The sequence below is a fragment of the Takifugu flavidus genome, chromosome 15 (assembly GCF_003711565.1).
Source record: "Takifugu flavidus isolate HTHZ2018 chromosome 15, ASM371156v2, whole genome shotgun sequence".
Lineage (NCBI taxonomy): Eukaryota > Metazoa > Chordata > Actinopteri > Tetraodontiformes > Tetraodontidae > Takifugu > Takifugu flavidus.
Genome location: NC_079534.1, coordinates 2,639,484 through 2,655,181, shown reverse-complemented (window position 1 = coordinate 2,655,181; position 15,698 = coordinate 2,639,484). Strand labels below are relative to the sequence as shown.

Sequence of the window (15,698 nt, the reverse complement as noted above, 5' to 3'; positions counted from 1 at the left end):
ATCCGCTGGTTTATATTTAAGGGAAATGCTTTCTGGAGTCCGGCTGCAGTTGGAGCTGCGGCAGGAAATGATTAAAATTTGAGCAGGGAGCCGAGCGCAGCACTGGATGAGGGAAATGTGATGTTTGACGGATGTTCTCAGCAGATCCGTCCTACAGACCTGCTCCGGAGAGCTGCAGTCTGAGCCTTCCATGACAGTTCCTGCAGCCTTGATCCGGGAGCCTGTCAGCGGTTGATGGAAAGGTCTGGCAGAGGGCACAACAAGTGCCGCACGCTCCTCACCTCCCCGCTCCTCGCTGCCTCGTTAGATTTAAGAACAGCTGTTCCCATATTTGTCTTCTTAAACTCTTCTTGATTTATATTGAAATTCTGAAAGTGTGGAAAAGAAGCTCCAGAGCTGAAAATTGAACTGCGGTTTTTTGCACATTTAATTATAACTGACAAACATTTGTCTTCATTTCGAATTCAGCCGGCTCTCCTCTACTGCTGCACCTCAGCCGCAGCCTTTAAATTATGATTTATGTGAAACGAGCATGCGCGCAGATCTCGTTATTATAGATTTTTAGTCTAAGTCATCATTTTGAATTGGCTACAAATTTGTGCTGACATCAGTTTTAGTTGTGTAAATGTGCAGACTCAATCATAACATAAACGTTGACTTTCATAAACCAGATCCAAAATACGACTTCCTGGTGTTTGGCCAGAGAATAATCCCAAAATAATCATGTCCAAAGTCCAAAAATGTTGCTTTAGCATTTGTCACACCCAGTGAATCAGCCCCCCCCCCCCCCCCCCCCCCCCCCCCCCCCCCCCCCCCCCCCCCCCCCCCCCCCCCGGCGGCAAATTTCCTTCCATTTCGTTTGAATGAGGGACAATAACGTTTCGTAAATCCTTCATGGAGACCAACCAATGGTTTCAAGAACCCTCTTCATCAGAAGTGCTATTGCTAACTCGCTGCTATGGTATTATTTAATAAAATAATGCACTGAGACACAGACTGAGGCAGTGGCTCCTACAACAGATGCCCAGAACTCCACAAATCGCATTATAAAATGCAGATGGATTTTAATTATTTAGGAAAAAAAGGGGTAATTTTAAATGTCGGGGAGCAGCTAATAGGATTTAGTAGCTGGAGAAGGCAACAGCCTGGTGGCAGTTGTGGGGAGGGGAGGGCCCCTGTGGCTCTCCTAGCTGCTACCTGGCCCCTCTCCACATCCGGCCGTCAGATGTGGACAAACACTCGACAGCCTCAGAGGAGAGGACACTGCAGCTGGGTGACATTGGACAGGCAGGAAGGGGAGAAGGTGGTGGCAGATACTGGAGACACAGATTCAGTTTCCCAGGCTTCTGCTCTCCTGTTTCATCCCAAATTTAGTCCACCTGTGACCCTGCAGCGCGCTGCAGTGAGTGAGGTGACCTGCGGGGGCAGCAGTGACCCTGTCTCCAACAAGAAGTTCAACAGCTGTTGCGATTTCACCACACATCTTAATTTGTGAATGAACAAGGAAATAAATAACAGAATCAACACCTCGTAAAGTTTTTATATATTCCTGAGTAGCTCGCTCGGCTCTTGTCGGACTGGAGCTGCTCATAACTGGAGCTGGAGCCGCTTTTAAATGTAAGCTTATTCCTTTTGTCACTTCTAAGGCGCAGCTTGAGAGGATCTGCAGTCCAGGGAATTTAGGGAAACTGAGCCGTTCGATTGTAACATTCCTTTATTTATCACTTCTAGCATGAGACTTCACCCCTCACATCAAAGCCAAGTCAGATCGCGGCACCAGAAGGATCCGTCCTTGCCGGTCTGATCACACTTTGAAGCTTCCAGTCATCCGCTGCCTCGCTCTGGCAGGAGGAAAGAACCAAACCATCCCCACCAACATCTCAGAGAAAAGTTTGAGCTCCACGTTCGTCTTTCAGGACAAAAGTTCAAACTCATATCCGCAAAACAAGAAGTTTGTGTTTCCCTAACGTTCACACGGAGCTTTCAGGCTGTTTTGTGTGGCAGCTCTGATTGACCGAGGAAACTACAGCCGTTGGTCCCATTTGTGGCAAATTGGCTTCAATTGCATCGATTTGTTGGGTCATGCAGCCACACTCGCATGTTAATTGTCGCAACTGCGATGTGTCAGTCACGAGGCTTCTAGAGAGGCAACTTGTGGTGGTTTCACCTGCTTATAAACCTGGAGAGAACAAAACGAACGTACCAGGAAGGATCCAGCTTCAGAAAATCACACTCAGGTGGGGAAAATGATCTTTTCGCAGCATTTTAAGAATGCTTCTTCCCTGTATTCCGGCTCCTGAGCCAGTCCGGAGATTCTGCCAGTGCAGTTATTGGCTGCTAAACATGATTGATTGCAGGGTTTGTGTTGGCTGCATTAGCCCCATAGCGGCCGAGCCTCCCGCTGCCCTCTGCTGCCTCCCAGAAAAGGAGCCTCTCAGCAAGAACCCTCAGCGCCTCAGTGAGTCTCTTTAAAAAGACACTGAAGTGTGCCCCCCCCCCCCATCCCCCACTCCCTCCACCTGCAGAGGTGCTCTCGGGGGGGGGGGTTGCGCAATTCTGAGAGAGAGAGAGAGCAGGGGGTCTGTAGATCACAGGGGTTGACAAACGCCTGAACACCCAATTGAAGGTGAGGTTCATGCAACAATATTTGGGAGACAGAGGTGTGAATGTGGAGGGTCATGTGGGGGGTCTGAGAGTAAAGAATGAGGGTCTGAATTGAGGACCTGAAAAGTTTGAGGTGCCCTCCCCCACTTAGATTACTTTTAGTTTGATCTCCGGTTGTTCCCTCAGCTCCTGGAGCTCCTTATCAAGTCAGAAAAAGAGGAAAATGAAAATGGGGCGAAGAATGTTCTGACCTGCTCAATCGAGTGCACTAAAGAGAGGCATGAAAACGACTGGAAATGGATGTTCAGCACAGGAGAAAAGAACCGAGGCGACCTCAAAGTCCTGCATAGAAAGGGTAGCGCCATTCTAAAAGTAATTGCTGATTGCTTTAATATTGATTCTACAGATCTGCAAATATTAGTTTGATGTTCAGTGTGTTCAGAAAACTATTCCTCTTCTTCTGTGTGTCCACTCAGGTCACAGCTCATTTGTCCTGAAACTGCACAAGGTTTTTAAGTCACAATACTCATTTTTACTGGGACTTTATGGACATCAGTCTGTTGTGATGCCTGCTCGGCCAGAGACCGTCAACCTCACATCCAAGCAGTGGTGCTTCGCTGCAGATGGGAGGATTTTTACATTTTGTTTTGTTCCAATTCTGGTCAGTGTGTTCTTTTGCTACATTTATATCAGCTGCAGGTCAAGGATTTGCTCCCATGCGTGCAAAAACCCTGACGTGAAAACAAATGCATTTGTGAAACAACAGATGTTTTATTACTTTCCCCTCGCTTTCAGATGGTTAAAAAACATATTTGTTGGGGATTGGAAACATCCGGCAGGCCGAGCGTTTCGAACAGCGGCAGTTCCATAAGTGATTACATGGAAATGGGTCACGAGGAACCCAATCAAAGCTATAATATATGTGCTGCCCTATTTCCAATACAGAAATCTCATGTGGTATATTAGATTTATATCCTCGGGAGCCGCTCAAACACTGCCAGCACACATCCTGGGCTCACCTGTGGGTGGTAGGCAAACTGGAAAAAAGCCTGATCTGGTGGGATAACAGCATAGCTGTTTATTACAGATTCAATGAATGGACTGGTGTGTGTGTGTGTGTGTGTGTTTGCAGACAGATGGCTGCAGACACTCGCTGGGCCTTGAGAGGCCGTTTCATGTTCAAATTCTCCAATTAGGCCACGACTTATTGGGTCGAGACAGGTGGAGAGCCCTGGCTACCAGCAAAGGAAAACAATGGACAGATTCTCATTAACAGTTCTGTCAGATCAGAGCTGGAAGGACTTTTTAAAACTATCCTAAATTTAGTTCGCTAAATTAGATTTCTGTTCCTTTTTTTTTTTTAACTCTTTAAAAGATGCTTTGTGGTTTTTTTAATTGTTGTTAGAAAGATGTCAAATACCTCAGTTTCTGTTAGGTTAGTGAATGATCTTCACCTTCTTGCTTTATTTAGCTTGTGAGTTTGTCAGTGTGACCGACTTAAGGCCCTGTCACACTACTGGAACTAGTTCCCAAGAGTGCTAGTCCCCTAGTCCCCCTTATTTGTGAAGTATTCCCACTATAAAAAAATGATTGATTTTAGCTATCGGAGGGCATGTATGGTGGGCTATTTTTGCTCCTCCTTCAGGGCATGGTCAAATTTTCTGTGGGACAGAATCAAGTCTCGACACAAACTTAATTTAAAATGTATTTATTGACGTCTTAATATACAATTCCGGGGTTTGTTTCATAAATATCAATACCAAATCTATTATTTATGACTTATCGACAAACCTTTCGCATATTATAAATCTGGCTGGCCGCTGCCTCTGAACTACGCAGGAATAATATGAATAGCTTGATAAAGGGAATTGGGGAAACACTGACTGATGTTAAAGCATTTCAATGTTTGGAGTGAATGTCTCACCTCTGTAGTGTGCCTAATATTTGCTGATCAGTTGATTTAAAAATAATCAAGAATTTGCTGATATTATTTGTCAAGAAAACCTCTCTAATACCCTGTAGACCTCCTGTACCCACAAATCTTGTTTAGCGCCTTGGGACCCATATATCCTGTAACCCAGAAAGTGTGTGTACGTGTGTGTCTGTTTTTTTATTTTATTATTATTTATTTATTTTTACAAGGTCATGCAGACGGTGCACAGAACAACGAGATAGACAATGATGTAATTACAAACATGCCCTCTTCCCTCCTGCTGAAAAATCGGATAAAACAAACCTGTTTCTAAATAAAAGATGAAGACCTTAATCATTGATGTTGGTCTAAATTGGATAAACGTGGGCATTGACTCCTAATTATTCTCATCCTTGACTCTTTTTAGTTACAAAACACAATTTAGTTCTCTGTGTAGTTTCAGTCTGCAAGGTCAGAGATTTAAGAGGGCAATTCAAAGGTTTTTTAACCCATTAGAGTGTGTGTGTGTGTGTGTGTGTGCGTGTGCGTGTGCGTGTGCGTGTGCTTGTTTTAAACATATTGGGAGGTGGTTTCTTAAAATAGGTCTGGCCTGAGTACCATCAGGGTTTGGTCAGTCTATCTTCAACTGACCTGAATGTTAAAAGCTATATTAAGAGGAACTGTTGAAAAACGTTGCCAAGGGCAACGCTAGCTGATCTCTTGATTGGTGGGTTGGAGAGGGAGGGGAGGGGGGGGCAAGAAAACGGACAATATTGAATAAGTGTGGAAACACAGACTTTTATTGGTTGCTACTGAACGGTGCTGGGGGGGGAAGTCATTAAAAAGTAATGTCCTGAATATGGACCCGTTTTTCTCTAGTCCACTCATTTAAGACTGGTCTTGATCAAGGTTTCACCCTGTTAAAAGCAGCTTTTTTTCCTCCCAGGGTGGGCTGAGACTCTGGGTTGCTACATCAGTAGTGTCTTTGTGAATGAGGAAACTGTCAGAATTCCAAATCATTGTCCCACCTTTTCTGTGTTGTGTCTTCCTTAGCACAACTAACTGTTTCCTGTCAGGCATCAACGTCCGTCTCACTGTTCTACAGAAGCGGCACACTTCAGGTTGCTTGTGGGGAGGCGAGGAGGGGCGGAGATGCTGGATGTGATGATGGCAGCTGAGACAACCAAGGTGAAATAGATGGATGATAATTGCGCGGGGAACTGGAAGGAATATTCAGAGAGGGCAGACAGAGGGCCGGGAAGAGTGAGGAAGCGAGGAAGGAATCGCAGTACTGCAGGAAATGAGCCGCTGGGCGGGATGTGTGTGGGCACGCGGAGTGGTAAAACACACACACGCAAATCCATCAACAACATTAGAGACACTGAGCTGGATGGGTGATCAGATGGTCCAGAGAACAGAGAAGGACAAATGAAAAAGAGGAATCAAAGACTACGATCAGCAAGAGGACCAGTGGAGCCCAGACTTGTAGCTCAATACAAAGAAGGGCAGAGCTTTATTCTGGGGCCAGCGTGGTGGAGAGCTCATCTGTGTCCCCATTCCTGACACAGCGGCGGATAGCTCTGACCCCCCCCCACCAGCCTCATTGTGAAACAGAAGAGCTGCTCGCTTTCGTTCCCGAGTTTGATAGAAAGCATCTCGACAGCCATGGCCAAGTTTGCATGTTTTCTGAGTGGAAAGGTTTCATTTATTCTATCTGTTGTTGCCTAAAGAGCACGAGAAGTCCAAAAGGGCGTACGAAGTTGTAGGTTTGAGCGGTTTCAGCGTGAAATTGTTCGAAAAACGTTTATATTAAGCCACAGGGATCACGACCTCACAATCCTTAACAGAAGCACTATGAAATATTCATCCGACTGTTTTGCTAAATAAGCTGGCACTCGCCCCGTATTTACATACTCGTCTGCACGTGCTTGATCGTTCCTGGTGCTCCGAGCCTCTTTTTCAAACACCAACCTGGAATATTTGGCTTTGTTTTCCTGACAAAATGTATAACATGACTGTTTATCGAAACGTACCTTTATGAGGCCCCTGTGGCGTTACGAGGTGGACATTTGCATTTTGCGAAACCAGACACCCCGGCTTGGGTTGGGGATGATGCGAACATGATGTTCCCACTAGTGGCTTTAATCCACACACACCCGTAGGTACGACAGTAGTAGTTGGAAGCGCACCAGAGAAGTGGTTGAAACCCAAACTGCACCACCTAATTTGCATTAAAAATCCCCCTCCGGTGAGTTTGCCATCTATTTTTGTAATTGCAGGTCAGACTTGGCAAATAGGCAAGGGTAAAAAGGTACGCTGGTGGCCTGGGAAATTAGCTCACAACCTGCGCAAGGTCACCGAGGGCCAACACCAAATTACGGCCCCGCGGCCACAGTCAGTCTATTTTTTTCATGCTTGCTTCCTTTTGGTATCCCACCTCCCCCAATCACCGTTGCTCTACCTCCATGTCACATGGCCTCCAGCGTAGTGGAGAAATATTAGAGCACTTGAGAATCTGACATCCAGAGAAGCATGAGCAGCATAATGGAATTCACAGCAGGGGTAATGATGCCGAGTGCAGAAGCCGGCGGTTATCTAACCAAAAATCTTCCTCCGTGAGACGAGCTGGATGTGCTCAAGTGCTAATCGGGTCCTTTTTGTTCATTTCATTGCACAAATGATCAGAGATGTCCAGTGTGTAGATTTAACTAGCATCTAGCCGCCACTCATGCTATATTTCAGACCAAAGGTGCGTTGTGGGGTTTGGTATCGTACTCAAGGATGCAGTGGTCAAAAGTGTTGTTATCACGGGCTAACGTGAGCTGCTAGGGGTGAAACTGGTGATGAGACTTTGTCTTCTACTCTTTTGGCTTATTTTGTGATGTAAAGTTATGATGATGGGTGAAGAAAAAGGTCATTTAGTCTGGTCACAGAGGCCAGATTGAAACAAGAAGATGGTGTTCTGTTGGCCAGACAGCCCAGCATCCGGCCGAGTGAGACGCTACAAGGTGAGGAGAGCCTCTTTTATAGAGACGCTGCAGCTCTGCAGGGTACGCACAGTTCACTGGTTCCACAAAAACAATCGCGCTCCAGTCGACATAAAGTGCCGCGTGACTGCTAGCATCCTCCAGGCTGCTGAAAACTCATCTGTCACTGAGCAGCGACCGTCGCGTTGTTAAAAACGGTTCGAGACGAGAGATGAAATGAAACCCCGTGATTTTCAGAGGGGAGGAACGTGAAGGCACCAGGAGCCACGAGCTGCTGGATTCTCCTCTTTGTTGGTTTCCATTAGCGATATCTCTGCTCCTCCACTGTGTTTCGCTCTATTGTTGCGGATCCACAACGATAAAACACGTTCGCTCGTGCTCTCCTGACCGTATCAGATGGAACATTACGGCTATTTTGGATTCATTTCTTCTCTCTCTCTCTCTCCGCTCTGTGTTGCATTCAGGTGTCACCACTTCAGAGGCTGGTGTGTGTATTTGTGTGTAGACACAGGTGTTCCGGGACTGAAGCACCCCTGAAAGTACAAACTCGCCGCCCTCAATCACAACCGCTGTCCTCTGCAGCGATAAAGACCTCAATTTCCCATCACACTGAAAGCAATAAAAAAGAACCCCATACGTGCACACGTACACGTGTACAGACACCGAACAGAGCTGAGCCAATGCAGAATGTCTTTTATGAAGCCATCTGAACGATTCTCTCGCTCAATAAAACCTGATAAGTTGCACTCAAGATGAAAGAATTTTTGAGGGGACCAAAAAAGATCAAAGGATTTCTGCATCTACGATTATTAAAGATTCTTTTAAATCAGAAGTCTTTAGGGAAACACGAGCTCATCATTTTTGCCGCCTCTTTTTGCTCAGTGTGTTGGTGATCTACTAAAAACGCTCATTCTTTTTTTTTTTTTATCCGTCCGTATTGATCCAACCACTGGATCAATGTTTCTGTGGCAGCTGCTCCTTCGCAGCTCCGCCTCCTCCCATGAACCTGTAGGTGTTGCAGAGGAGAGCGGCACTCTGAGTCTGCAGATGCACAGCAAAGCCTGAAGGACGGCTAGATTAAACCCTGTGGAGGAATTAGAGAGCAGACGACTGTGGCGGTAAATCTAACTTAGATTTAGAGGCTTCGTTAGCCTCACCTTTACCAGAGCTCCGATACGTCGTAAAACTTCGTAAAGTGTCTAATTCCTAAATGATGAGGGCCGTGTTTTCACGTCGAATATTAAAGATAAATGTCAGCAGTTTGGATTAAGTTTTATCATTTAATATAAACTCTGCTGGTGTTTAGAGGAAAAATGATCAAAAGTGCCCCCCCCCTTCCCACCCCCCAAACCAATTACTGACCTAAATGTCAGCGTTATCAAAGGCAAAAAGAAATCAGCAAAAGCCTGAAATGTTAGCAAAAGGTAATAAATGCAAACCAGTGATGAGGCATTTGACGCAGCAGGTTTTGCATTGTCAGGGTCACAGAACAAGGCGCACACACACACACACACACACACACACACACACACCACACACACACACACACACACACACACAAACATTATTCACTGTTTACCTGAGCACACATAAAGGTTGCAGAGATGCAGCTGTGGAGGAGAATGTTTTGATGTGTTCTTGCAGACTTTTGGGTTAGTTATTGTATCTGTGTGTGTGTGTGTGTGCGCGCGTGTGTGTGTGTCCCATGGGGATCATTCTGGTGTAAAGCGCTGACCTTGGCAGGAGCCACCGTCCCCATGGGTCCCAGAGACTGACCCTACTGATGCAAATCATCATTTTTCCTGTGTCTCATTAGGACGGTGGTGACATTAAAGCTAGAAAGAGGTCAAAGGTCAGACGGTGTTCACTCTGTCATCCAACTGTGGCCGCGACAGAATCTCATAACTCGCAATGTCAAAGGCGGAGCAGGTCCCCGCGGCGAGCGTCCTTGGAGCTAAAATCCATTTAGTATTTACGTTATCAATACGACCAATCGTTGCCAACGGGCTGTGTGTGCGTTTTATTGTATTTATGTTGTACTGAGAGGTCAGTAACTCTAACCCTAACCCTGGCCTCATGGACCACAGGAACAGTAGATTTTGCCTTCGGCTCTGAAAGTGAAAGTTTAATTGTTGTTGTACCGCCAGCGAAGCAGAGCAGAGAAAGCCTGCGCTAGCCTGCCGCTACTTAACCGTTTGTTACTTTTATTGGCCCCGTCAACAGTTTCATGGGCTGTTTCGCGTTCTCTTCGACCTTCGGACTGCGACCGTTGGAAGAAAGAGAGTTTCTGTGATTTTTCAATGGGTGGTTGTGAGCGGCGGAGGGATGCTGGCGCCGCCGGCAGCGTAGGAGCGATGGATAAGGTGGAGGGGGCTGTAGCGACGGCGATGCGGTGCCGCTCTGAAAGTTGTTATATCCGCGCGGCTAATTTATTCCTGGGAGGCCAACGAACGCCGGTGATCTCTCGAGCGTTTTGCTGCCACCGTCGGCCTTGTTTGAAAGTGCCAAACGATGCCTAACAGGGCGAACGAAGGCGCCAATTAAAAAGTATGATCTATATTGAAAGATTTTCCATCAATCTGACTGAATTGGTCCGCAGCATCGATCCTGAGCGGTGAATTGTTGTCTTGGAGTCAATATAGTAGCTTTGCCCTTTCAGGTTAAGTCCATTAACAACAGAGTCGATGGAAAACAATTATGTTATGATTGTTGCTCTTGTTCTTTTGTCTAAGTGCTGCAGAACATCTGTGTGAAGTTTAGTTTAGCTCATCTAAGGGAGCCTCTCAGAATATATCCCACGGTAATTAACACACACACACACACACACACACGCTGGCTCACCTGTCTGATGGCGCACAGCAGCTTCCCGTAGCAGAACACGATCACCAGGAACGGCACGATCAGGCAGAAGACAAACAGGCAGATGATGTAGGAGATGCTGTTGGTCGTCTTGGCCGTCCAGTTGACCGAGCAGGTCGTCCCCGGACCCTCCGGGCCGTAGCTGCTCCAGCCGAAGAGCGGCGGCACCGTCCAGACCAGCGAGTAGACCCAGGAGAGGGTGATGCCCAGGCACACCTTGCAGTAGTTGGACGGGTCGGCCTCGGTCGGGGTCATCATGGTGCTGTAGCGCTCGAAGGACAGGACCGCCAGCGAGATCAGGGACACCACTCCTGCAAAGCGGAGAGGACTGACGCTCAGGAACACGGTCTGTGTGGGCGGGGTCTGCGTTTAGGACCTTGGACTGTGGGAGAGAAAACCCACGCGGACACGAGGCAAGTGAACGGCATCGAACCGAGAACCTCGCTAAGCCCACAGGACTACGGCAGCGTGTTACGGCAGAACGTGAGCCTGCAGAGCAGCACCCGAGGACTCGCGGAGCCGCTTCATCTTGGCTGAATCGCTCCCCCTCCAGTGGCGTGGTCGAGGGTTTGACGCTCACGCTGGCCTCTGGGTCGTCTCATCCTGTTTGCTTTGAGGCCAATTATGATCTGAGACCATTGATTTTTCAGCCAATCCAACTGAAGGCAGACCGGCCGTTTCGCCCCCCGAGGTGCCGCTGCTGGTTCTAACGGCGCGTTTAACTAAAGTTAGTGACTTCAGAGAAGGAGAAACCCGGCAAGGAACCCCCAGTACTGCTGGACACCCGGATTTAAGCTGAGTGGCCGAAGGAAATGAACGGTTCAGGAGCCAAATCGCACCAAGCTCATCAATCACACGTGGCTGCCAACAGAACGAGCTCGCTGGTGTTTATCGATCATGTGACTAACAGAAGGTGAACGATGGATTCTGGGCTGCGTGGATCTGGCCCAGACTGGGCCCATGGCGACTGCTGGTGGGAACATTAAATTCTGGGGGCCGACGCAACACTACTCAGTCACCTGATCACCCCCTCCATCCCCCCCGAGTCTGGAGAGCAGATTAGTCATATGAAAAGACATGATGTCAACCAGGACATCATGTGATGGGCCCAGCGGAGCGGCCCGGCCCGTCATTAGCACCGAGGTCTTTATCTTCTGTCTGACTTATTACAATGAGATGACTGGCACGTCGTCCCGGCATTCGAATTCAGCGTCGGCCACTCATCCGTCTTCCTCGACGGGATGAAAGACGCCACGGTGATGCCGGGTTTGGTGTGATGATGCGAGGATAACGGAGGAGAACATCTCTGTTGTGAGTCTGGGGGGGGGGGGGGTGGAATCACATTCCTGATTCTCTGTATCCCATAGAAGACACTTTTGATGAACACTGATGCTTCAAATCCAACTGCAGGGTCTCGGTCCTCGCAGGTATAGAGAAATATTTTACAGTAAAATGTCTCAACTGCTTTTTAGGCTGGGGGGGTTAAAATAACCATAAAATGCTGTCATCTGTCACCACCAACATCAGGAGATTTGCCTCCTTAGTCAGCTTAAAACGACCAAACTCTGTTGCGCAATGTCAAATTCAATAAAACTTTCCTGACAAAACACAAAATACTCGAACAACTGCGTCACAAAATTAGGTTAGTTGAATTTGCTTCATTCATTTGGAGAAACGTGAAGCAAATGTTGCCACTTTTTCAGCCTCACAGCTAAAATGAGCCCAACTGGCCAACTCATGAGCGCCTGGACCAGCTGAACACGAAAATAAACATGAGGGTTAGGTTTCCTCATTATAGGGTTATAATGAGGAAAAAGGGACAAAAAAATGAGCATTCTGAAACCTGAATTATAGAAATATACCAAAAAATCCTCAGCCAAATCATTAAATACTCCTGGTATCCGCTGCGATGCATAAAAAGGCCACTACGGAACATTAACAAGGTCAGAAATCGTGTTTTTTGGAGGAGAACGTTCGGAATAATGTAGCGTGACTCTTTTGGCAAGCTGCTCTTTTTGTGCAAAAATAATTATCCCTAATGTGAGACTGGAAGCGGACACCTCTCATCCACAAAACATACCCCGTCCGTGCTCTGAGACTCATTACGCCGGCTCGTTATCTGCCTGACTCGCCCTGACCTTTATGGCGGAGAGCCATTCTTCTGGGTCTGAAGCTTCTTCTTAAAGTCTCAGCAAATCAGCCTCAAACATCAAGTGTAACGCCGTCTGTGTTTCCTGTCTATATAAGTACGTGAACCCGCCTGTGGGGGGGCTTGAGGCCGTAGCAGGAGGTTAATCCAGAGCCGTCCACCAGCCAACGCGGAGAACTTTAAGGGAAGATAACAGCTAAGCGAAGAGGAGATGTAACGGACCAAAGTGAAAACGGCTAATCAGGCGCCAGAAGATCCCAAAGAACGCAGGTTCCTACTCGCTTCTCCGCGGATCGGCGGCGGTTTCGCGCTCTTGGCGCGGAATCAAAGCAGCGGATCTTCACTTAAGACATTCAAACATCCAGAGCGTCGCAGGCTGAGCGCCGCCGAGCGAAACCCCGGGCGTGGGAAACCGGGTCGGGCTCTTGTCATCGGCGCTGTCGCGTTAATTTGGAGAAACACGGATCACGGCGGAAGAGCTTTACACAGCGCCGGAGACGAAACAGACAGCCATTTGATCACAGCTGCACGCAGCGTTATTCATCTTAAACAATCAATTTCACTTTTCCTTCACTGGCTCTCCTTTTTTCCCCCTCTCTCACTTTTTATGAGCCTATTGAGGAGTTACTCATCCATAACCAATGAAGGCTCTAATGATGCCTGCAGGCTCCCTCGCTCACACACCACAGCCTCCCCGTCTCTGCTCGGGGTTTAGCCGGCGTCCTGTCAGACAGATCTTTATAAATTGGCTCCTGGTGGATGTGAGACGTCTTCAGACGGTGCTTAATCTCAGCGTAACGGGGTCGCCGAGACGGCCGATACCATCGGGGCATCGTCCGGACGTGGAAAGACATCAGAGGTCAACCAGAGCCGCCCTGGTGTGTTCATCTCGGAAGAGGGGGGCGGAGCCAGGTTAGGTTTTTACATAGCGAAGGAAGAAAAGTTGGTGAAGTTCGCTCAACTACGACTTTGAGTCGGTGCTTAAAGCGACAGCAATGATTGAGGGAGCTAGTTGCTAATGCTAGGTGCGCTCTCCTCCTGTTGCCACCGATATGTGGCAATCGGTCACGTTGTTCTTCGTGGATGGTTCTTCCCGTACGACACAGGAAGTGAAGCGTGATACTCTCGCGGAGAGCGGCCCTGTTAGCGGGTCGAGGTGTGTTTCCTTGTGGTCCAGCAGTCTGAGGGAAACCTTCATCCCCAGGACCTCCAGAAAAGTCAGCGAAGCAAAGTTTCTCCGACTGCAGCTGTTAGATTCTAAACTCCCCCTGATTTCCCAGTTGGTTTAACGGGATCGGGGCTGCAGCAGGTGCCTGATCAGGTGATCACAAGTGTAGCACCGGCAGGTGAGAGGAGATGATGGACGGAGCGACCAAAGACTTTAAACATCCGAAGATTCGACGCGTTCGGGTGAAGAAGAGCGAATTCCGAGCCCTTATACGGCGTCGGCCTGTCACCAACATCACACGCGCTGATCTCCATTTCTGCACAGCTTAAATATTTCATCCTGTGGGACTCCGCTCGCTAACCCGACATCTTCTCATTCCCGGCTTGAACTTTAGAAATGTGGTTTTATGAGAGCTGACCGCGAGCGTACAGTACCGGCACATAACTCATTCATGGCGCTACTGCGGATGGGAGGAGGAAAGAAAACATGATGAATTATTGAAATGTGACTAAAGCAATGACAGTTGTCATTTAGCCTGACAAACACGGCTGCTAAGAGTGTTGCTGCTGCTGTGGGAAGTACGTGGAGATTAAGGTTCCTGACATCTGCTTCCAGCTGCATTCGGATCACGCGCGACGTGTAGGATGAATATGAAGTGGATGGATGTGTGACTCCGACCGGCATGTTTATCCAGAGTGATGCCGAGCAGCTGCAACCAACCATTTCCTTTTCTTCTTCTGCTGCCGTACTTCCAGGAAAGGTCGGAAAATGAGACGTTTTCCTCACCTAAAATATTCATGGCCAGAAGCTGAATTATCAAGCGAGGATTGCAAATCAAAATGAGGCGTAATTGTAAATGCCACATTGTGCACATGGGAGAACACTAAACTGCCCGTCATCCTCAGAAACTACCCTGGAATCTGCTGGTGCAGCCTGCAGTTGCTGCCCATGACCTGCAGGTGTTCACTGGGGGTTTAAACACCATTTTGTGTCAAATTAGCCTGACTGAGTTTGGCTGTTAGTGGCGAGCAATGCCAACAACCAGGACGTCGTATACGGTTGCCTCCAAACCGACGTAGGCTCCTTATGGAGCCAATCGGAAGGCTCTATTCCTGGACTGTATCACCTCAGTGATGCTGGTAATGTGTCGAGCTGAGAGGCTGTCAGCCATACACACACTTCAACACTTGTTCATTAACAAAATAAACGCCCTGGCAAAGTCAAATCTAGGGTTTCTTGGTGGCGCGAGTCCATCCAGCCACCGTGGAAGTGTCCAGAACTTGTTTAGGTATTCATTGGCCAGTCAAAAAGGGACATTTTCTTCCAGAACTGCTGCCGGCTGAACAGGAGCTTCATTTTAGGGTTTAAAATTGGATGCTTAATTTATGCCAACGAGCCCGATTCGGCTCCACTGGGAATCACACGTCAGTGTAGAGTCTGTCACAGACCCCCTGTGGTGCCTTTATTGTGATGCAGAAGCTGTCGGTCCATCTGCACTTGCCCCCCCCCTCGACCTGCACGGGTACCTAACCGAGCAATGATGCAGCCTCCAGGTCACCACTCAGCTGCATCCTAACAAGCGATTACGGCTGCTCACGATCCGGCAGCATCCCAGACAGACAAACAGACCCGGCATTAATGGACACATGGAAGCTTGAAACACGCCAGCGACCCGCTGTCACGCACGCGGAGCACCTGCAGACGGTCCAGCGTCTCGTGTAGCAGCAAACGAGCGCCAGTGCGCGTGTCACCTCGGTCTGATCTCCCCTCGGTCCAGGTTAAATAATCCGTGACCTTAAAAAGACCACAACGATCCCCGCGGCCGGCGAGTTGATCACGCCAATTATGGGGAAAGAGAAATAGTCGAGGCGTGACGGGAGCGCACAAACATCGCCGCGTGATTTAGAGATCGAACAGCCTAATTGGATTTTGCGCGGCCGACCTCGGTGCGCAAATGAAGCCATTATTTTCTCATTATTTGGCCCGATGGTCTGCGGCTTTTCACAGAAAGTTTGCCAC

The 15,698-nt window shown here is 48.1% G+C and overlaps 1 protein-coding gene and 1 long non-coding RNA gene across 2 annotated transcripts in view; one reads left to right on the top strand and one right to left on the bottom strand.

The window, feature by feature from the left end:
• The window catches only part of LOC130538944 (uncharacterized), a 51,895-nt gene that overhangs the window by 9,373 nt on the left and 26,824 nt on the right, over positions 1-15,698 (top strand). The gene's annotated exons all lie outside the window — the stretch shown is intronic.
• LOC130538926 (pinopsin-like) overlaps positions 1-15,698 on the bottom strand; it is a 28,189-nt gene that overhangs the window by 11,520 nt on the left and 971 nt on the right. Inside the window, exon 2 of the mRNA XM_057056972.1 lies at positions 10,345-10,673. Coding sequence (XP_056912952.1) covers positions 10,345-10,673 — 329 coding nt within the window. The remainder of the gene's footprint in view (positions 1-10,344; positions 10,674-15,698) is intronic.